Here is a 23,502-nt window from a genome sequence, read left to right on the forward strand (position 1 = left end):
CCTGATGCACCACCCTATTTTCCTTACAATTACTTGATTACCAGACCACCTTGTGCATTAAAAGCACCTGCCTCAAGGTTGTAGTATTGTGCCTTCAGCAGAAACCAGCAGAAATCATCACCATGCTCAGCATGGTGCCTTTTTTGGTCAAAAAACCATCAGAACCGCAGGCAGCTCAGATGACAATGCTGCCCTCTGTATCCAGGTGGCCACACCCTCAGAAACAGAACAGATGGAAAAAAAAAATGTTTAGAAGAGGTTAGGATTCAATAAATGGAGAGACAAACACTTTGATTTGGGGAATGGCCTGTCCTTTTCCCATCCTGATGACATAGGTTTACTGAACTCAGAGACACAGGACTGCTCAGTCCTTCACCACTTTCTCGTTGGTTGTCTGCTTTTGCTGTGTTTGCTGCTGGCAGAGTGAGTTCTGCACTCAGTCCTCACATCCAGTTGTCATGTCATGATCAGCACTTTGCACAGACACCTGTGCACAGAACATGCCTTTACTGACTGACCTCCATCTCCAGCACTACTTCGCTCTGGGCCTCATCAGATTTCCACCACAGCACTCCTTCCACTGCTTTAGTGTTGATTAAGAAAGTAGCTTTAGTTCTACTCATAATTTTTAAGAACTTGGATAATTTTAACAGAGCTTTTAAAAAAAAAACAACCCACATGATTTTTCATTTTATAATTACTGCATCAAAGCTTAAAAAATTATAGATTTGCTACAGTCCATGCTTCAGATGAGGGCTCAATGCCAGTTTTCCACTGGGGACTAAAGATAAAGCAAAGATGAAAGAGTAAATGCAGTCCTGTGTGTTCAATACAGAAGCCAACCATACTGTTTCAAGGCATGTTTCAGACACGGCCACATAACTGATTTAGAAAGGAAAACTCAGCTACAGTTTGAGAGAATTCAGTGCTAACTGGAGCAATGATCGCTCTCTCTTATAACAGAACTTTATCGGAAAAACAAAAACATCCTTAATAATCCTAGCACAAACCAGGCATGGATCCAAAAATATTTTACCTCTGAGTAACTGGGGAAATGAGCTTTTTCCACCGTGCGTTCTACTGCAGTGACTCACCAAGGAACTCAGCCCCCAGTGTAAGGCATCCTTGCACAGTGATCCATCAGGAGCAATGCTCAGCCAAGCATATGGCATCACAATCACAGGCAGCAAGCAAACTGAAGATTTATTTCACTATGGGTATGAAATGCATATTTCATTATGTCCACTATGCAGATGTGCTGGGCATATAACCTCAGAGAGCTCGATTACAACACTAAAGCATGGTGAATGCTGGTTTTCCTTATAGTTCTACCAGGATTGTATCAAACATTCAAAACAAAGCTCTGTTCATGTCAGTTTTTGGTGGTTCGTCCCAAACGACCAGGAGATCCCTTCTATACGGCACATACCTGCATAATCCTGTCTGGGAAAAAAAATCCAGGAAAATATTCACAGGACAAAGATTGGCCCTATCCCATCTTGTGCTGTGAGTGTTCCCTCCCACCCACCATCTCAGGAGAATAAAGCATATTTATTCTCGCTACTGTATTAAGTAAGAGGTGCTGATTGTTTAACAAATCCTATGGTAACACACACACCTTTAAGCTCAAAAGCCACAGCTTGATGATGGAAAAGAGCTAAGAGGACAAGCAGACCTGCTCTCCTTGCTCCTCTTTGCGACCTGGCTCCCCTCGCCCCGGCCCAGTTACTCCTGCCTCCTCTATGGGCATATTCAATTCACTGAACCAGCAGTATCCAATGCTGTGAGGAAAAAAAAAAAAAAAGAATAGTCATCTATTTCCAGCTTTGGAAGCTGTGTTGTCCTGGCAAAGGGTCTGTGAAATATGACAGCCGGCACAAGGAAAGGGGCTGGGCTGCAGGTGAGAAATGCGGGAGCGCGGTGAGGATGCGCTGTCGCTGCTGTACCGCGGAGCCGCTGCCCCGCTCGGGCCCGTGAGCAGGGGAGGCGTCGCTCTCACCGGTCAGCACTGGGCAGAGCCAGATATGCCGAGTCCTCACCTGCAGGCCCGTACGACCCAGATCCCAGTCTGCTTTGTAATGACTCAGGAGCCTGACAAAACGCCTGAATCATTGCCAATTATTTATGTGTGATTTTTGATGTGTTAGAAAGCAGCTCATGGAGACAAGTTGTTCTGACAGTAAGACATACCTTGTTATTACTCAGCTAGGGGAGAAGGCATTTGCTTTTCAGAGGATACTACATGAAGTCCTTGACGATTCCTGCTTACCAGCCACCATCCTGAGACCTATCTAGACCACACAGAAGTCAGTGTTAAGACCTGCCAGCTCCAGTCACATTGGGACCTTTGGTTTTTTGTCAAAATAAATGCCAACGTAATGCAGGTCTTTACATGCAACATATCCTATATAAAAGGAAGCCGTCAGTGTACCTGTTTACTTAGTGGTGTATATTTTTGCAATGAATGAAAATGCCAAAAATGCCAAACTGAATTTCAAGGACTAGGCTGAAGATGTGCACAGAAGGTATGCAGACTGGGTGTGGGAAGTACCATGTCACTCACTGGTTTGGGGGAAAACAAGACAATGGAAAATGTCCCTCACCTCACATTTGCTCAAGCATTTTTAAATGAATGTGCAAGATCTTTCACATCACAGTTAATTACAGAGATGGAAATGTGTTTCTCCCTATACCAGAGCAAGATAAGCGAGGTAGGAAACCAGAATTGCAATACAATAGTGCCAATTTCTGAACTCAGCTGTAACTATGGCAATCTTCATTCACAGTATTTAACTGAGACTATAGAAAAATAGTGCACCTAGCAAGCTTGAATAAATTACTACATCACTGGCTTACAAACATTTCAAAGACATGAACTTTTACAAGAATAAAACTTTATAAGAAGGTTGTATTTGCAGAAATCATTTGACATTACCTCTGCATTGACTGTTCATGTTGACTACAGGGACTTGTCTTTTCAGAGTAACCAAGTGTTCAGGGAGATACATTTCAAGAGGACAAGCAAAAAAAAAAAAAAACAAAATTAAGAAAATTAAGTATTAACATAAATTCTAATACAATGTCCTGTTACTGTGCAGTTACTGTTAAAAGATGGCACTGACAGCAACAGTATTTTACTTTTCCTGCTTTATATAGAGTCAAAAGGGGACACTGGGCCAAATTTTTCTCTCCCTTAAATGTGTGTTTTTCCCTCCCACCTTCACTGGCATCAGCAGCCTCAGCTTGCTGCATTGTCCCAGTTCCCAGCTGGAATAAAGGAGTAGTGTGGTACAGAAAACAAAACAAAACAGAAGCAATGGATCAATATAGTACATTTCCTCTCTGCATCCAGCTCCCCTGATGTTCTGGGCTGTTCACTCACCAGCTGCTCCCTAGTATGTGGCACAAGCCTGTTGTTTTTTTTCATACAGCATTTTTCTCTACTCTTCTGGTACAGAAAGTGGCTGTAACTGACAAAAGATAAAGCAAAAGGATAAAAAATAATAATTGTCAAACATCAAAACCAAACCTTTCTTAATAGAGGTGTTTGGTTTGAGACAGCCAGTGAACAAGTTTCTGCTTGCTACTTATTGATGTCCAAGAGAAGCCGAAGAATGCTCTGGATGCTGTCGTTGTTTCAGCATTCACTATATCAATGCAGCATGTGGAGAAACTGCACCATATATGTTTGACAAACACTTAAGCTAATCCATAGCCACACAAGTTTGGTTAGTGGTGCTTGGACGCAACAAAGAAGATACTTCTAATTCATAGGGATGGGCACATTTCTGGTGGGACTCATCACTGAATCCCAACCAGGTCAGGGACATCTGGCTTCCCAGTATCACACTACACCTGGTGATTCGGCCTTGGTAGCAAGACCAAACAGGGTTGGCCACAGGAACAAAACAAAAGGTAAAGGTGGCAAGGCACCTGGCAGAATTATGATTGCTGCAGGCAAGCTAAAATCATGAAAACATGATGGTCTGGTGTTCTGAGTGCTGTAAAGATGGCCTTAATGAATGATCCTGGAAAATGGTACAGTGTGGGAAGAGACTCAGTTATGCTATAGTCCCTTTTCACTTACGTATTCTTTGAAACTTTTTTTTTTTTTTTTAAAGAAAGACCTGGCAGCAAAACAACATTTTTGAACTTCTTTCCTGACATGATTGGAATGTTTGGGTGGGAGCCTTGCTGCAGTATGTGTTACAGCCTGAACGCTGTGCAGCAAGTGCCATGCCTTTGAGCACAAGCTGAGCATGGGGAGTGCACTTCTTGTGCACATGGGAGCCCTGATATTTCACTGTCTGGAAACAGTTCAGAGTTGTCAGCGAGGCAGATTTGCTAATCAAAACTCCACATGGCTGAAGGACACACACACACTGACCTTTACTACAGCCCTGGGAATGCTGCAGCAGCCTGAAATGACTTTCCAGAGTTGCTTCCACTGCTTGAGTTTTTTGCAAGTACTGGTGGGGATACTGTGCCTCTGAACAAAGCACCTTATTGATATGTACTTTTCAGAGAGAAGGGAGGAATTATCTCTGATTCAACAGGGTTTTCAGACACCCTTTCCAGATTACTACAGTGGTTTCATTCAGTTATGCAGACTTCAAATTAAAAGTTAATGAAAACTAACACACTTCTTATTTCTCCTGAGGCTCATTTGCTCTTCTATTCAGACAGCTGAGAAAAGTAAGTCAGAAGAAAATTCCTCCTTGTCTGACAAAGGGTGCAGGGATTCTGAGAACTGCCTGGCAGCAAATTCCTGCATCAACACCGTTGCTGTAATTTTGAATCAGTTGTGCTCATTTTCCAAGGGTGTTTTATAGCCACCTCCCACATGGCAACGCGTGAGCAAGTAAACTATCATTAGTTCTGATGGGCACCCTTTGTCTTCCCAGGAAATGACTAAATGCTATCCTCAAAAAGCTGACCATTGGAGAGTAGTAGAAATTACAGACTCATGTTTGGCACACAGTGTTGTATTTGCAGCTGTACTGACTGCCTGCCAGGAGCTGTCTGCCTACAGAACATGCTGTCTTCCAGCTGCTCGACCCAAGATAGTCCATGAGGATAAAAGCAGTGTTAGAGAAGTGAACAGACTTTCTGTTTGCAGATTTCTCTTGCTTGGTTTTATAGCTCTTCTCTGGGGAAAGCAAGCTTGTTGCCAGTCTTCACATGATGGCAGATCCAAGAAGTGTTTTCTGGATTAACCTAAGGCACTGCCTTTTGACTCAGGGCAAGGTGACCCTTCATTATTAACATGCAAGAAAAAAACCCCACCCCATGATTCATGTATTTTACCCACTGATACATGCAAATACAAACCAGAATGACTTGACTACAGGAAAAGAACTGGGATTTTTTTTTTTTGCTAACATCTTTAAACCCTTACAGCTTCATAGACCCTGTTCTCCCTTATTCCAACTCTTCAGCTGTTCCTGTTTAATCCTAGCAATCACCTTGAGTCATGATGCTGGGTATAATGCAATAGACTCACATGTACAATTCCTTTATTTAAAATGTTCTTGTTTTTGTGAACAAAGCAAAAAGCAGGCAAACAGCAAGAGCCCACCTGTGCTTACATTCAAGCCCTTTCCAGGAAGCCCTTTGCCCCAGTGTTCTCCTTCCTTTCAGTGTCATCCCTGAACTCAGTTTACTGTGCCCTTAGCATTTCTATACTTTTTTTTAAAGTTTTTTTTTTCGTCTCCTATATGCACGTATGACTCCACAACTTCTGGCTTAACCACTTTCTATCTGTATCATTTACCAGTACATTGCATTGCAAGCCTGTATGGGGACATGCTGTTACTTAATTTTGTGATATTGGTGCAATATTTGGGGAGGTGGATTGTAGTGGTTTGGTTTTCAGTAATCAGAGTCATTTAACTGCTTCCTTATGCCAAACCAATTTAGTGTATTTTTTCTCATTACATAGCTTTTTCTAACTATTTTCAACAAGAGTTGATGTGATCACAAGTTGATTACATTTTGCTACATGAAATTAGCATTGCACATATGAATTTTGCAAATGGCCAAAATGATACTGGGATAGCTCCACAGGCTGATGGAGAGAACAAAAATCACTCCCAGGGTGTAGTTCTGTATTCCCTCCTGTTCCCCTGGCCCGCTTCAATGCCCTTCCCTGCTTCCAGAGACTGCTGCCTGCCCTGCTCTGCATGCTGAGCAGTTGGTGGAGTTGTGCCCTGAACTGCTCTGTGAAATGATCCAAGTTTAAAAGTGCTTTTGGGAGAGTGCAGAGCACTTTCACTTTAAAGTATGGCTGGACACGCTCTTATATGGGTGGTGACTTGGAGGGCCTGGAAGAGGACATGGAAGAGGAAGCAAGAAAGGTCTTTCTACAAATGAGGGTACAGTTGGATGGCTCAAACCAGACAGCAGACAGAGTGAACAGAAATATAGTGATCTGCCCTAGAGACTCCAGAGTTATCTGTTATTGTGCCTTTAACCTGCATGGCATCGGTATGACTGAGCCAAATTACAAAAGAGCACAGTGACACATCACAACCCAGTCGTCCACTGAGTAGATCAAAGCACTCAGCGCACTTCGACCATGCATCTTACGTCTTCCATTGGCATCACATGGTAAGGGAGATAATTGCTGGGAGCACTGAAAACAAATGAGCATGAAGACTGTGCCTATGATGACAATATTTGTGAATGCACTTGTTTTCTAGTATTGAAAGTAAATATTTTATTCATTATCTCATGTGAATGCATGATTGTATCAGCAGCACATTTAAAAGAAACAAAAATATAGTGTGCTACAGCAGTTTGCTAAGGAAACTGAAATAGTGAGTTAGGTAAATCAGTCCTTGATAACCCAAGCTGTAATTTAAAACGCAAATGCCTTTCTGAGCTCATCTATTCTAAGCTGGATAGAGCCCAGCATGTTTCAGTTTTTAAATAACTCATTCCCATGACCTTTGCAATTCACTACCTTACACAACAGTGCAAAAAAGAGCCTCATACACATGACTCAGGCTGCCTTAGGGTTCCTGAAATTTAAGAAGGCAGCCTACATAACATGATCACAAGCAAAAGGAAAATAAAAGACGGCTTATATAACACCCAGACAAACTGAACAAACCTCTGCAGTTACACAAGGCTGCAGGCTGCAGAGATGCATCCAAAGTTCAAAGAAGTTTCAAAGAAACAGCCTGATGTGCCTGGTGTTTAGCCCCAGTGTTTAAAGTCAACACTAATAGAATAAACAATCCTTCTTCTTAAAATACTACTCTAAAACACTTAGCTTGCAATCTGGATTTCCTCCAGGGCATTTGAAACACATTGAGTAAAATGATCATGGGGAAGGAGTAAGGTGCCTGGACTGCTCACTTGCAAGCCCAAAAGGTTGGCAGGAAATGTGCGTCCTGAGCTCCTGAGAAGCAGCAGGGTAGCAGTCATCTTGTGCTTACTGAATGTCCTCCCAGTGCTCCTAGGTCTTTATGGAGGTTTCTCAGAGTCACAGCCCATCCATGGGGGAACGTGTGATCTTGCACCACCTCCCTGGCCTCTGCCACAGGGACATTATTGAGCTGTGCAACTGAATATGCGGGTTATTCAGACTTGCTAGCCAAATCCAGCCCTGGGCTGGAATCCAGATTCAAGGAAAGCACCCCAGTGCCAACACAGGGCAAACTTAGAGCGGGGATCCCTAAACAACATTATAAAAAATTCCCCAAGACAAGAAACACCCCTAAAGCAGCCTTGCTGGAACTGGTCACAGTCAGGCCTTCTCTTTTGATTAAAAGCCTGGCACAGAAGCACAGCTTTGTTCTGCTGAGATGGCCAAGATCTCTCAGAGGGAGTTGGCTGCCTCCAGTTCCTGAATACCATAAACAAAGCTCCAGCTCCACTTGTATGACACAGTGGCCCTCCTTCTGCTTGTTCCTATTTTAGCATGTAACAGCCTAGTGGCTAAAGCTTTTAATGTAAAAGGCTGGTATAATTGTCACCTTCATTCCCCACTGCCTCTTTTCCCAGGTGAGTCCTGTTACTGTCTGGCTGTAGGTCAGCTGAGGCAAGGGCAGTGCCTTACCGTGCAGTGAAGACTGGTCACTCACACAAGAATCCACCACTCCTTGGCTCAGAGGCAGCAAATGAGGCTCTGTAACCTTCTGTTTAGGATACCTGCCTGGAAGAACAGGATACTGGATCTAGTCAGGGAAAGGGAAGAGGTTAGAACAAATACACGTTTGGTTTGTTGTTTAAAAAGATAAATTAAACATATAGTATAAAGCAAATCATAAATATTTATGTAGATGGGGTCACTTGAGAAAATAAGTCTATTTATCAGCCAAGGAAACCAGTAACCTAACTCATCTTTTTTCTACAGAAAAAAATAACAAATGCTTATATTTTTTTTCATCAAATATAAACCCCAAAGGATACAAGGTCTTATTTTCCCAGCATTTAGGTAAGGCTAAACTGAGAAAGCAAATAGGAATGAGGGGAGGTCACTTTGATACTCTGTCTAAACTTCCTTGTTACAAGTGGAAATGTGACCTGATCTAACCCTGCGCCCCAAGACATCTAAGAGATTTGTTCAGAGCCTACTCTTGGTTCTAAATCAAAATTTCTAATTTTATCTTCCATAACTACTTTTCACTTCAAAGTACCCCCTCATGCTAAGACAGTAACACCGGTATTTCTAGTAATTGGCACTGGTTGCTCTTCCTCATTGCTGGAGAAATTATTAGTCCTTAAGATTCACATTTGCATAGAAAGATCTCAAATAAGCCAGCTGTTTCTATAGACCATCCACTGGCTTTCCATTTCTTGACTCCAGTGACCTCAAGTAAAGACGAAAGGCTATATCCAGTTACCAGCCTCTGAGCAATCTTTTATTTGAGGGTATCATATCTGATAAAATGAACCCAGGATATCATTGTTCCAGCAGCATTAGGTAAACAATATTTTTTCTGTTGAAAAGTGTAAGCTATTCTCTGCATGGAAAAATGCAGGCAGATTCCCCTCCCAGTTTTAATCTCCACTATTTCCCCTGAAATCTATTGAATCTTTTGCATGGCAGCCATTATAACTGCAAATGTAGTTACTTTATAAAATGACTGTAACAAAGAAATATGAAAAATGCACATGATGAACTACAGCTGGAAAAGGGATCAGACCCTTCAGAACTGAGGTAATTGCTGGATCCAACTTCCTGATATCCTGAAACTACTTCCTCAAAGCCAGCCACTGATAATGTCCTAAGTATCATTCCTGAAGCTGGCCAAGAAATTATTTTGCTACAGAATTTCCTTTCCTTCATCAAGTTAGAATGCTCTATTCCCCAAACTGGACACCAGACCCTGATAAACCAATCAAGGTGAAAAGTGCAAACTAGTGCACAACAACTACCAAATGAAAAAAATGCATTTAATTCTCTGCTCATGAGATGAGAATCAACATATAGGATGGTACAAAGAAGTCCTGAAGGGAAAGAAGCAACAGATACAAGCTTAACAAGGAAAATTCTGATTAACTAAAAACTAAAAATCTTAAAAATTAAAGTGATGAAGTACTGGAACTGGGGCCCAGGCAGACTGGAGCACCTCAGTCCTCAGAGATGTCCAAAACAGGACTGACCAAGTCCCTGAACAACCTGACCTAGCTTTGAAGGTGGCCCTGCTTTCAGCAGGTCCTGTCTGACCTCAATTACTCTCTGAGTCTAGGAAGTTGAATCTGAACTGTTGAATGAGTCAGACCCACTGCTTCATTTTGGAAAGGAATTAAGACTGAAGATACAAAGGGCCTGCAGGGCAGACAAAATAAATTAAACTATCTGTGCATCCCCACTGAAATGGGGTATCTGTGCATACCCACTGAAAGCAATTTGTCTGTGATTCGCCATTGGAATTGCCTTTAGAAAGGGCAGGGGAGAAATGAATCATGTGGCTCGGTGCTGCTGGTTTACTCTAAAGTTGATACTCTTAGACGTTCTTTAAAAATCACCTTTTGCAGGGCTCATTGTAAAACTTCGGAAATGTTCACTATACTCAGAAACCCAGCTGTGTTGAGGGAGGACAGATACACCACCCACAGCAAATGCTTCCTGAGAGAGCAGCAGAACACCTGAATGCACAACCAAACTCTCCCTTTGAAGCAGACTGAAGAGCCCAGGCCACCGCTGTTTGCAGGTACTCCATCTGCTTTGAGCTCTACCGACACATTTATTTTTGCCACATAATGCTCCTGATTTCTGCTAAAAATAAATTGCTCTCTGTGGAACAGCATACTCAGACTGCTGTCATTGCTTCTGTAGTGCTCTCAGGAAAGGAAAGAACGCAGTTTAGTCCTGCCCAATCCTTCCTGTTTATTCAGTACCTGGCATGCTTGTCTCCCTTATTTTCTCCCTTGTTAGGCTTTTCTTTCTGCTCTCAAAACTTACATGACTCTTCTGCCTTTTTTTCCCCGCTCCAGATCGGTATGGCAGCATGCCAAGTGGAAGTGTTTGATCCATGCACTCAGTTTTAAGACAGGTTTAATGAGCAGCTGCTCTTTTCAACAAGCACAGGAGAAACACAGCATTTCTGGAACATTGTGTGCAAGGATATCAGAAGAATGTTAAGGAGTCAGGGGATATAAAAACAAGTGAAATATTACCCAGTGCTCCCGAACTAACTTGCAGTAAAAATTAGTCAATAAAAATGAATCCATTTTTATACATTAGGCGTAAGAATCTATTTAAACTAGAAGGTTATTACAAACACTTGATTTCAAATGAAAATGGATTTTGATGATTTGTAACAGAGTTTCTCTGGAAATGTATTTTTTTGGAAATGTGTGTTAGGGTAAGTACTGCAGCACTTTAGCTGCAGTGATAATGCATAGCTGCTTGTTGGTTTTGCAGTGCAGAATTAGCCACTACTGGCAACAGGCACAGTAAGACAAGAAATGATGGCTCTTCTTACACTCTGTTGATAATCCTTTCATCCAGGGAAACAGAGAATTGCATACCTTGAAGTAGTTACAAGTAATTGCTTTTCCATCAATCTCTGGTGTAAAATGTTAAATGTGGAACAATATGTTTTTATTCATTAAAACATTTTTCATTCTTTAGAATCAGCAAAATTGGACTGTTGCTCAAAGTGCACAAAAAGGTCTTGGCAGCAGCAAGATGAAGATAAGGAAAACCTAAATTTCCAGTTACATTGCAACATCCAACTTCTGGCAGCACACCAGCAAACTCACAGCTTGAGGAGCAAAATGTCAGCCAAATTTTAGCATTTTGTCTTTAATTTGTGGGATTTATATGTGGCTGCTAAGGCCAAAATCTTTTCTCACTCAGTGTTTTAAAATTCAAATTTTTTGTAAAGTTCAGCGATATCAACAGGATACTGTGAGACAGGGAGCTACAACTTCCAAGACCAGCTCTAAAAGTAGCTCTTCTCCTGGCCTTAAATCAGGAATAAAGGGATAATTAAATAAATAAACAAGGAGTTGTACCACTAACGTTTCAATTTCACAGCAAATTATGGAGAATTGAACTAATGGGCACAAGATGTTCTGAAGACCAAAAGTGCTAAATGCTAACTATTTTGTGGAATTTTTTCTCTAGGTGGGCAACTCTGGACAGCAACATTCTCTGTGGAAGTCATACATGAAGCCACTCTACAAACTCCTTACTTAGAGGAATATGAGCTGATCAGTGGTGACTGCATCCCAGTCCATTTCTGTGTATCTACTCATACAACCATCACTCAAATTCACCCAGGCAGAGGTCTGTCTTCCCACAGCTTTCTTGCTTCTGACAGGGTGAGAAGGTGCCGTGATAGTGCCCCTTTACATAGTCTATAAGAAACTTTCTAAATTTTGGGGCTTTACAGTCATTCTTGCTGCAAATAGAAAATTATGTAAATGGTTGTTGATTCAGCACATTTTGGAAATCTATTTTTAACCATGTGCTACCGTTAAAAAGGCATGCAAATAACTTGTTTTCAATGCTGTTTAATGAAGTTTTTAATGTACAGTGGTGTCTGTCAGATGCCTTTTTTTTTTTACTTCTAAAATAAGCCTCAAAGAGAAGATGATGTTTTACCATTCTGGATAAACAAATAAATGTCTCAAAAGTCACTCAGAACACCAATAAATGAAAATTTTAATACTCTGTGTTTTCAACTCCTACCATGAAAGACTTGCATTTCTAAGGATGGCATTGTTTTATCTTTCTAGCTGGTTTTCACACAGAGGGTCACAGGGCAGTACTTTCCACACTCTTAATTTCAAGTAGAGCTCTTGAGTCTTCTGGGCACTATGTGCAGATTTTCCTTTGTTTCTTCTCCTGGTTTTGGTACACAGCTGTACACATCCTACCAACTGGGTAAAGATATAAGTATTGTCAAAATCTATGTTTTGTTACAGCTGCTGAGGGAATGCTAATTGCAACACCCCGAGGCTTGCTAACATCTGCTGCCAACAACACACAGCAAAGTGGGCATCCCGGACATAGTGAAAAATAGTAAGGTGTGAGAGCACAGGCATCTATAAACAGAGAGATGATCAAAGAAATCAAAATATTGTCGAATTTATATACTTTCCATATTCAGAAATGTACATGACGAGCAAGTCTGGATAAGAGTATCTCAGAAGCACATGCAAAATTGAGTGTTGCCGTAGAGATGTGGAACAGGGACAGGACAGTAACTAAGAGAGGGGAGAGAAATGAGGCTACTGCTGCTGCCGCGCCGGCAGGAACGACAGGCAGCTGCTGCCCTTCTAGGGAAGGGCTGCTCCTCCTTCGCAGCTACTGCCCTCAGACCGCTCATTGCTGGCAGTGTCGGCAGCGGGGTGGCGATGTTGGGGCAGAGAGGTCCCTGGTCTTTGGCACTTCATAGCAGCTTGCTATGCCTGGAGGGATTCTGGAGAATCCCCGGGGCAAAGTAATAAAAAAAAAAACCCGGGAATCTCCACGGGGCAAATTAATAAAAAAAAAATTAATAAAAAAAATTAATTAAAAAAACCCCCAAACCCCGACGTTTCAGTACAAGCTTCAGTGGTCTCTTGCGGAGTTAACATGCTTTGTGACTGTTCAAGTCAACTCGAACATTTCAAGGGGGGAAAAAAACACCAGAGCACCATTCTTTAAAAGGAATTCAGAGTAAATGCCAATACGCCCTACAAAATTTAGACATTTTCCCATATTCGGTCTCCGTAACAGTCAGCAGTTTTGTGACTCTGACTCCTGACCGAAGGAATGTGGGGGGCTTTTTCAGGGCAGAAAGGTCCCCGGCTTAGGGAACAGACTTTAGCGGTCTCTTGTGGAGTTAACGTGCTTCGTACCTGTTAAAGACCCTTCACGAGCATTTCAGAGGAAAACCCCCACGGCCCCGTTTCCCACTCGGAAAACCGCGCCGGGGGCCTCTCCCTCCCCTCACGCACACCTCGGGGGAGGGGGCGGGCACACCGCGCGCCGCCGCCGCGTTCGCGCCTTCCCGCCCCTGCGCGGTGCGCGCGCACGCAGCGCCCCCTCCTCCTCCCGCCCCCCGCGCTCTCCCTCGGCCTCCGCGTCACGTGCCCGCCTTGCCCTCCTCGGCAGCCAATAGGCGGCGCGCCGCGCGCTGCAGGGCCCTTTATAAGGCGCGGCGGCCGCGGGCGTGAGGCGGTGGCTGTCGGGGGGTCTGGGAGCAGTGGTTGCGTTCGGGGCGGCGCGGTCCTTCCACCCGCCTCTCTTCTTGCGCCGCACGGTCCTTCTACCCGTCTCCCTGAGCCGCCCGGGAAAGGCCCAGGTCTGTGCCCGGGACGGGCGGAGGGAGGAGGAGGTGGTCGTGCCGGAGGCGGGCGGGCAGCTGGGGAGGGGCGGCCATGTCGGGGCCGCGCAGTGCCTGAGCGGGTAGCGGTGTCCGCCCGGCGGCGCGCAGCGCGGGCGGGCCCTGCCCCTCGCCCTGCCGGAAGGGAGAGCGGGGCCGGCTCGGTGCCCGGGCGGGCGGCGGGTGCGGGCGGTCCCTGCGGAGCTGGCTCGGTCCCATCGCCGGGCGAGCGGCAGTGGCGGCGCCGTGCGCCCGCAGAAGGGCTGTGTGTGCGTGTCTCCTCCTGTCTGCCGTCCCACCTCCGTGCCGGAGCTCTACGTCTTCTCTAACAAACTCTCTGCCTTGCTTCTCCCCCCGCCCCCCGGGCTTCTGCTTTGTGGATGTTGGCGGCTTCATGTTGTGACAGGAGAATGTGTGTATGTCCTGGGCCCAGGCGGATCGGTATGTATCTCCCTTCGTGGAGCGACGGGCTCGGGGGTCGGATGGGACCCGGGAAGGGGCTGCTAGGCTGGGCTGTGTCTGAGGGCCGAAGCCGAAGGGAAGGATTAACGGTGCTGCTTGTGTTGAATGCTTATTGTTCCTCCTCCCCCACCTCCCCGTCCTCTCTAGCTGGCTCATTCAGGTTTGTCAGGTGTAGGAAAGGCACCCGAGTAAGTGTTTTTACCCGAAGCCATGGCGCAGTGTTTTGGAGGAACCTGTCTGTGCAGTGTCAATTAGCCCTTATAGAATGGCTATAACGAGCCTTTATTAAAGAAAAGTGGAACGCTTTTCTGTTTTTTTAGTGTAGTACTACAAAACCCCTTAGTTGACCATCTGACTCATTATTGGTCATAATATGTTTACAGTTTGAAAAATAACACTTGTACCCTGCTCTGGGCTTGGGGAGGTGTTTACACTGGATTGATTCTACTATCTTAATGAATCTTGCTTGAACTGTAAAATTTCTACTTCTTTTTCTTCTCTGCCATCTTTTGATCAGCCATAATGATCTTGGGATCTTAATTATTTAAAGGCTAGCTGAAGTGTCTGGTTATATTTGGGGCATCTGTGTTGTGGGGGTGAATGGGGGAGACTAACTTCCATTCAGGTTTGGACACTTGGAATTATGCATTTACTTAATCAACTTGGAATTATTGAATCTGGTATGTGAAACAGACTGATCTCTTAAACTGACACAGATCTACTGTAAATAATAAGAGCCAGGGAAAATGGGAGGCCAACTTTTTACTACTTTCTCTTGGATTTCATGTAACATTTGATAAACTAATGATTAAAAATCAGCAAAATATTCTCTGCTGGCACTGCAGAACTGTTACAGCAGCAATACATTTGTATTTTTGCTACATCATGGACCAACAAAACTGTCAGAACAGTTGAGGCACCACTGTGGGTCAGCACTGAACACAAATGCTGAGCAGTCAGGAGAACTTGATTCAGTGGGAGTCTAATGGGAGACCAGTACTGAAACTGAGGTGCTGCTGTAGGCCAGGCACATCCATAGAACCTTAAGGTTACTGTTCTGTAAGCAAAATTGTTGCTTTTCAATGTCACATGAAGAAATATGCATAACTCTTACCAAAATAGCTCCCATATAATTAGAAGGCAATGAATAGAATTTAAAATCTATATTTAGAGTTGCAGTCTATTGCTGTCATGCTCTGTGTGTGTGTGTGAAGCCTGGACTGGAGAAGCAAATGGCTAACATAAATTCAGTATGCATCTGGAAGCTTGAGCCAATTCACTGCTGCTGGGTGTCTGGACTACAGCCCAAGCTCTTCCTGGTACCTGCACAACAGAAAACTTCAGTCTTCACAGCTGTCAGTGGGAGATTCGGGAGAGTCTTTGTCAACATACAACAGTCACTCACTAATACTGGGAAGTCAGTGGAGTGATAGCAACACAAATTCTCCTCTGCTTTCAGCACTTACATGTCATGTAACAGAGAAATGGGCTCCAATCTGGTTTACTTAAAAAGAACAAAGAAGCTTGGAGGGAAGAATGTGACTTGCTGCCCTTTTTTGAAACAGAGAGAATGGGGTAAAGCTTCATATGTTTCCAGACACTTCTTAGCTGGTCCAGGTGATCAGAATCCTATGGCTGAACCTATGGAAAGCTTATGGAATGGGGTGATTGCAAAATGCAATTTCTCCTATGTTGTATGATCCTTTAGGCTGAGTATTTGGGCTTGCTGCCTATTTTAGTGGGGTTGAGTCTCATCTGAAATACTGGTATGCCTGCTTGGCTGAAAAATCCATTTAGTAGCTGAAGCACCTTGCATAACACAGCAATATCCATTTCTTCAATAAAACAATATGACATTTAGCAGTGCTGATAGATTAGTACTTACGATTGCAGTAAGCCTTCTAATGGTCTTTTCTGAGAAAAAGCTTTTATGATGAAACTTGATCATAAAAGCGAAAATTGAATTTGCCTTAAATGTGTGTACTTCACACAAGGCACAGTTCAACTCCATTCCACTCTGGAATTGTTTCTCAAGTATTACATTGTGAAAGACTTCCTGATAATGAGGCATAGTGAATAAGGCTTTTGAGAGGCACTCTCACTGATGTTGTGATTTGGTATGTAAATGGGGACAAGAAAGAGTATGCTAGCATACTCTTTCTTCAGGGAAGTGAAAAGTAAGGAAAGCTTTTAGGTGTGGCAAGTAGCAGTAGAATATTTTTTCAGATATTAGTGGTTTATCTTAACACTGAATTAGAGTATTGTGCAAGCCTGTGTTCTAGACACGGAAGCAAATAATTTGCATACAGTCCTTCAATTGAGTAGCTTTTTAAAGTGCTTTGTAATCTTAAAATTTACTGGGATGGAGTAGCTGTTGGAAATATATATTATTTCCTTTCTACCTCTTGTACTTATATCTTAAGCTAGAAAGTTGCTGCATAGATTGCTGTGGCTATTTTGTATATGTCACACAAGTTTGAAGTTTTACATGTGAAAGGGGGGAGAAGAAACAAAACCTGCTACTGGCTTCTGATTGTGTAAAGAATATCCATTCTCTATCACCTACTGCTTGCTTCTGTTGTCTAAACAGTCTTCACTGTATGTCATCTCAGAGTTGTTTCTTGAGTCCTCCTGTTAGATGCTTTCTCTTCTTCTGCCTTATAGAAAGAGTTTTCTTCCTTGCGTGCCATGTTTGTCTCTGTCAGCTGTGAAATCACCAGGAAAGCAAATAGCTGTAAAAGTCCTGTGGCAATTATGTTGAGTGCTCCATGCTAACCATTGTGCTAAGTTGTTTGAAGCTTCATTGACTGTCTGGGTGATGCTTTCACTTCATGCCTGTTATCTGAGTGGGTATAAGAGCCAAAATACCTGTGCTGAAGTATGGTATAGATTTTTGGTTACAGCCCAATGTAGTGTCTATAAACAAGCACCTTGTAATGCCTTTCTTTTGTCAAGTCCTTTGAAGCTATGAACTCTATATAATAAGCAACTCAGTTAGGAGCTGTAAACATCTTAACAGAATTCTGGGGAAAAAAAAAATCTGTTAGCTGTCCCACTAAGCATAGTTGTTCTCTTGTCTTTCAGCAATTCCAGTCCGAAGCTCCAGGCTGCCATTGTTGTCTGATGCCATGCCAGCACCAGCTCATCTGTTCCCATTGATTCGTAACTGTGAGATTAGCAGGATAGGCAGTACTGCGTGTTACTGCCACCATAGACATCTGTGTTGTTTGTCATCTCATTTTGCTCACAGTCACTTCAGATATGCACCGCAGAAGAAATTTGCGGCACTTTATAGGCCAAAGGAGCACTTTAATCACTTTATTCACACAAGGGATTATGCTTCTACACCACAGAGGTTTTACCTCACCCCTCCACAAGTCAACAGCATTCTGAAGGCAAATGAATACAGTTTCAAAGTCCCAGAATTTGATGGTAAAAATGTAAGTTCTGTTCTTGGCTTCGATAGCAACCAGTTGCCTGCTAATGCTCCGATAGAGGACCGGAGAAGTGCTGCCACTTGTTTACAGACGAGAGGGATGCTTCTGGGTGTGTTTGATGGCCACGCAGGCTGTGCTTGTGCTCAAGCTGTCAGTGAAAGACTATTTTACTACATTGCTGTCTCTTTGTTACCTCATGAGACTTTACTTGAAATAGAAAATGCTGTGGAGAGTGGCAGAGCTCTCTTGCCCATTTTACAGTGGCACAAGCATCCCAATGATTATTTTAGCAAAGAGGCTTCCAAGCTTTACTTCAACAGTCTAAGAACTTACTGGCAGGAGCTGATTGATCTCAACAGTGGAGAGACTACTGATGTGAGAGAAGCTTTAATTAATGCCTTTAAGAGGCTTGATAATGATATTTCTTTGGAAGCTCAAGTAGGAGATCCTAATTCTTTTCTCAACTACCTAGTACTGCGAGTAGCATTTTCTGGTGCAACTGCCTGTGTAGCTCATGTGGATGGTGTTGACTTGCACATTGCAAACACAGGTGACAGTAGGGCGATGCTTGGCGTTCAGGAAGAAGATGGATCTTGGTCTGCAGTTAATTTGTCCTATGACCACAATGCACAAAATGAACATGAAGTGGAACGTGTGAAAATGGAGCATCCAAAGTCTGAAGAGAAGAGTCTTGTGAAACAAGATCGTCTCTTGGGTCTCCTGATGCCTTTCAGAGCTTTTGGTGATGTAAAGTTTAAATGGAGTATTGAACTGCAAAAGAGAGTAATAGAATCAGGCCCAGATCAGCTGAATGACAATGAATATACAAAGTTTATTCCTCCAAACTATTACACTCCCCCATACCTCACAGCTGAACCAGAAGTCATACATCACAAATTACGGCCACAGGATAAGTTCCTGGTTTTGGCCACAGATGGGCTGTGGGAGACAATGCACAGGCAAGATGTAGCTAGAATTGTAGGGGAGTACCTCACTGGTGTTCACCACCAGCAGCCAATAGCTGTTGGTGGCTATAAGGTAACTTTGGGACAGATGCATGGTCTCTTAACAGAAAGGAGAGCAAGAATCTCTTCAGTATTCGAAGATCAGAATGCAGCAACTCACCTGATACGTCATGCAGTGGGTAACAATGAGTTTGGAACAGTGGATCATGAGCGACTGTCCAAGATGCTTAGTCTTCCTGAAGAGCTGGCTCGAATGTATAGAGATGACATTACAATTATTGTGGTGCAGTTCAATTCACATGTTATAGGTGCATATCAAAATGAGGAATTGTGAATTTAATGCAGTGAACTAGTTACCAAAGTTGTAACAAGGGCCAGTATGAGCAGCAAATAAAAAAAAATCCACCCAAAAATAAAATACAAAAAAGCCTTTGGCAAACAATTGTTTGTTTGCTAGATTCAGCGTATCTATTGTTCCTGCCTTTCCCCAGAGCTCTAAATACATGGGAAGTGCTATTGACCTAATACAAAACTTGACGTGTGTCATAGCTTGGGAAAAGAGGTTTTTGTAACAGCTTTGCACTATTGATTTCATGAATGCTGCTAAAACAATGTCTTGAATTTGGCAAATTTGGTTGAGGGAGGAAGTAGGATAAAGAATTAACTATCAAATATCTGGCTGTTCAAGAAACAGCTTGCTTATAAAATATCTGCAAATATATACACTTAAGTAAAAAGTATTGTTGAATTTTTTACAGGGCTAATTCTTGCAATGGTTATCTGTGAATATATTGTCTATTGTTTCTTCTAAGCAGAAGGTCACTTTAACCATGTAAGTCTTCAGTGTAGCAAAGTTGTCTCACTTTCATATGGACAATGTCATCCACGCAAGGATATTTGTCTAAGTGTTCACTTTCAATGCAGGTCTAAGCCATAATCAATACCTGAGATTCTGATACAGCTTAATCATATCTTATGCACGGTAACTTCTAAATTTCTTGTGCATTAATACTTGGCTGTGGGTTTCTGCACAACTTGTAGGGCAATAACATTACAACATGCAGCAAGATACCAGATAACTTTGTGGAGGACTTCAGTTTTCAGTATAAAGAAACTTTCAGACTTTTCAAAAAGTCAGTATTGTTGGTTGAGGCTGTGTTTGCTTACCTAAAGGTTATGTCCTTCATGGACTCCACCCCTCTCTGGCGTTGCTTATCTAGTAAATAATTTTTCACCTGAAAAGACCAGGAAATCATTGCTAACCGCTTTGTAGCTTGCACTCATTTTCACTTTGGATATTTCAAAAGGTTGTATTGTTTGTCCTTCACTTGAACTCATATGTGTAAGTTGGGTTGAAAACTACAAATTATAAAAAATTGAAGTATGGCTTGTAAATAGCGTTTTAATTGGGAAACTCACTGGCATGCATGCGTATGTTCAGTGGCTATTTCTAGCAACTTCTTTTAGCTGTGTGTTTCTGGGCAGCTGGTATATGCATGCTTTTACAATCCAGAATGCTATCCCAGAGCCATCTCTGAAATGGGTCTCTCTGGCTTGGAATGGTTGAATTTGAGCTTAAAAGATTGGCTATACTTGTGTGCCAAAATTGTTGGGCTTGTAATAGTAAAAGTAGAGACTACTTGGTCATCATTGCATCTATTTTAGGTATGTTACATTGTATACAGATTTATTTTAACCTACCCCTAGGTTAAAAACTGAAATGCCCGCTGAAATACTAGTCCTTGATGACACAGAGAACACATTTACCTTTTTTCCTGGGTACTAGAGGACAATGAAGGTCAGCTTGTTTCACTTTACCAAGGTGTTTCAGTTAAAATACCTCCCTAGCCCTCATTATAGCTAGCTAAATCAACACTTTACTCAATTAACTGAAATATACTAGGTTTCTAAAGTGGCATTTTCTACTAAGTGTGTCTTGCCAATTAATGCTGCTGTTACATAGGCTGCACTTAGTTTGAACAATGAACCTGTCCTATAGTAAACATTGGCTTCTCAAACTCACAAATGCTATGTGTACTCAGTGGCCTGCAGCTTTAGTGTGTCTCTACCTAACCTTTATCCAGCTTCAATACTGCTGTAAGGTTAATGATACCTAAGTTCACATTCAAGATGTGCACAACCCTTCTTTATTTGAAGGGAAAAGGGGAACTCTAAAATGCTTAGACAAGTACTGGCTGTTGACATTGCTTCTGTATGTTGTGTTTTGGTGACTGTGTCATTAACTAGGTCAACAGACTATGTTCTATCATTCAAATGCAGTATGTATCTCCACTGTTGCAGTATTTAACTTTCTTACTTTTTTTTTTTTTTTACTGTTAAAGCTCTATTAACATGCATTGATGTATTTAACCTATGGTTGTTGATACAGATTTGGTACAAGTCATAGCTAGAAGAAATGCACATTGGTCCCATGGATACGTCTTTATTGAGGAAAAGCTGCTTTTTGTAGTAAAGATACTTAAGTATGGGGTCAGACAATATTTATATATTGCTTGGAGACTTGCTCAGTATGTATGCAGTGAACAGAAGCAGCATAACTGCCTGCTGAACAGGTGATGTGAACAAACATCTTTTAACAGATTCCAATAAAATGATCAATTATGCAGAAATCCACGTGTATTGAGTTGATGTAGAATGTGATATCTGTTCTGCTGGGACTTTGTTCTTTTGTGTGTCCCCTGTTATGAATATATCAGATGGCCAATGAAAGTGAAGTATAAATGGAAACAAACTGAGAATTGAACTTCAGAGCTCTTCAATGCCACTGTGAGGCTCAATGCCACCCTGCATCAGGCATGAGGGTGCTGCCTCCCCCAGGCAGCAATGCTCAGATGCTTCCATCAATATCGCTGCATGTCTCAGTTCCCAGCACCTCATGAGTACCTTCAGGGCCAGTGCTTCTGAGGAAGCAGCATCATTTCAGACCTTAAAGCTGTGTACTGTGCTTTGTAAAGAGCAGTACAGCATTTCATAAACAGTCTAAAATATGTGCCGGTTAAATTGGGATAAGAACAAGCTGATGGTGAGCTAAACAGAAACAGCTCTTGTGCCACAGGCTGAGGACACATTTGCCTTGTCTTCTGCAGTGTTGCGTTGCAGAAAGTATGGTTATTGTGTATGTGAGGGAATGCTGGGATTACTTTTTCAAATAAGGATTTCACAGCTGCAAATGTGGTTCAACGAGAGAGGATGGCTGAAACTTGACAGTAAGCACAAGCTTCACCTTAATCTTTAAAACTGTTCTAGATGAGTGTGTCAGTTTAACAGTAATACTAGGTAAGAGAGGAGTGGGACATCTGTTACCTGTACTTTCAGCTTAAGGCTCTGTTAACTCTGTTCCCTTGTGTTCAGTGGTATGTGTATTGTATTTGCCTTTGGCAGTATTTTACAACTACTCTTGTGGTAACTTCTGTATTCTCAGTTTACTAAGGTTGGAGAAGACCTCTAAGATCATTGAGTCCAACTGTTAACCTAACATGGCCAGGTCCACCATTCAACCATGTCCCAAAGCACCACATCTACATGGGCTTTTTTTAATACTTCCATGGGTGGTGATTCCACCACTTTCTTGGGCAGCCTGTCTCAATGCCTGGCCACCCATCAATAAATTTTTTCTAGTATCCACTCTAAACCTCCTCTGGTGCAACTTAAGGCAGTTTCCTCTTGCAGTATCACTTTTTACATGGGAGAAAAGTCTGACCCTCACCTGCCTATAGCCTCCTTTCAGGTGGTTGTAGAGGGCAATAAGGTCTCCCTTAAGCCTCCTTTCCACTAAACACTAGCTCCCACAGCTGCTTCTCCTAAGACTTCTGCTCCGATGTTCATTTGCCCTCTATGTGTATGACTTTGAGTACAGAACTTAAATATTCTCACTTTCCACTCATTTCCTCATTGCAGGGCAGAGTTTTGCATATAGCAGACTTGTAAAACGTGACCTACACCAAGGAGCATAGTCTCAACACGAGGTACTGTTTGTAGTTAGATTCTTGAACATGAGTCCCTGTACTTAGAACAATTCTGGAACGAGAGAATGTTTTGTAACTATTTCTGATAAGTGCTCTGCAGAATGGCTAAGATGCTCTGTTCTTCCTCAGTGGGGAGTCTATTTGTGATGAGATTACCTGGCATAGAACTAGAAATTATCCCTCTAGGTATCTATGGTGACCTAAGCTCCCTGTTGCAATCTTATCTGGTCTCAACAAAAAAAAAGTTTGCTGTCTGATTTGCACCAGAGGCCCTTGTGGCATAGGCTGCTGAACACTGTCTGAGTGCTGCTGCACAGCAGTCCAAGAACAGTGCTAGCACAAGGCATTTTGGGAGACCAGTGGAGTTGGCATCTTTTAGTGGATATGCTTGATCCTGTGTGAGAAACCTGTGCAGCTCCTGATTGTTTTTCAGTATTGTATAAGTAGAAACAAAATCTGTGGAGTTGGAATACTTTGAGGAAACACATAAGTTCACTTTACTTTTACCCTATTGTAAACAGTTAGATAATAAACATTATTTATGACTAATTTTTGGTGTTTAAGCTGCTGTCTTGTAAAAAACAAAACTTGAAACTAGTTGCTGAGTTGCTTTTACTAGGTGAAGTAGCTTCTTAGTAGAGGGTAAAATAATAACAGAGCAAATCTTGTAATTAATCCTTTAAATGGTCAAACTAATTCGAACTTTTGTCCTGTTTGGCATCCCATCTATCTGAATGGTGACAAACTACCCATGTCAGTTGTACAAAGAGTGTTGTTTCTTATTGAAGCTTAGGTAGGGCTGTATTCAAAAGCTTCCTTGACAGGTTTCCGTATTAATTGTTCACACCACTAATGTGGTGGTGGCGGCAAGTCCAGG

The 23,502-nt window shown here is 42.5% G+C and overlaps 1 protein-coding gene across 4 annotated transcripts; it reads left to right on the forward strand.

Annotated features, from left to right (window-relative positions):
- Positions 1–13,601: 13,601 nt before the first annotated feature.
- PDP1 (pyruvate dehydrogenase phosphatase catalytic subunit 1) lies at positions 13,602–23,174 on the forward strand. Of its 4 annotated transcripts, none has more exons than XM_039549071.1 (3): positions 13,602–13,754; positions 14,182–14,216; positions 17,322–23,174. In XM_039549071.1, exons 2-3 carry the CDS (start codon positions 14,186–14,188, stop codon positions 18,971–18,973), a joined length of 1,683 nt encoding a protein of 560 aa, XP_039405005.1. In that variant the 5' UTR covers positions 13,602–13,754; positions 14,182–14,185; the 3' UTR covers positions 18,974–23,174. The 4 variants fall into 4 exon arrangements, with proteins under 4 accessions (XP_039405005.1, XP_039405007.1, XP_039405006.1 ...); XM_039549073.1 differs by having other exon boundaries at positions 14,209–14,216; XM_039549072.1 differs by lacking the exon at positions 14,182–14,216.
- Positions 23,175–23,502: the final 328 nt, after the last annotated feature.

Source organism: Corvus cornix, chromosome 2 (assembly GCF_000738735.6).
Source record: "Corvus cornix cornix isolate S_Up_H32 chromosome 2, ASM73873v5, whole genome shotgun sequence".
Taxonomy (NCBI): Eukaryota; Metazoa; Chordata; class Aves; order Passeriformes; family Corvidae; genus Corvus; species Corvus cornix.

Excerpts from the sequence above, each read along its gene's own strand:
- PDP1 (XM_010404976.4), top strand. The coding sequence starts at position 14,156 with ATGTTGGCGGCTTCATGTTGTGACAGGAGAATGTGTGTATGTCCTGGG. Across the intron at positions 14,217-17,321 it reads TCCTGGGCCCAGGCGGATCG|CAATTCCAGTCCGAAGCTCC; the intron begins GTATGTATCTCC and ends CTTGTCTTTCAG.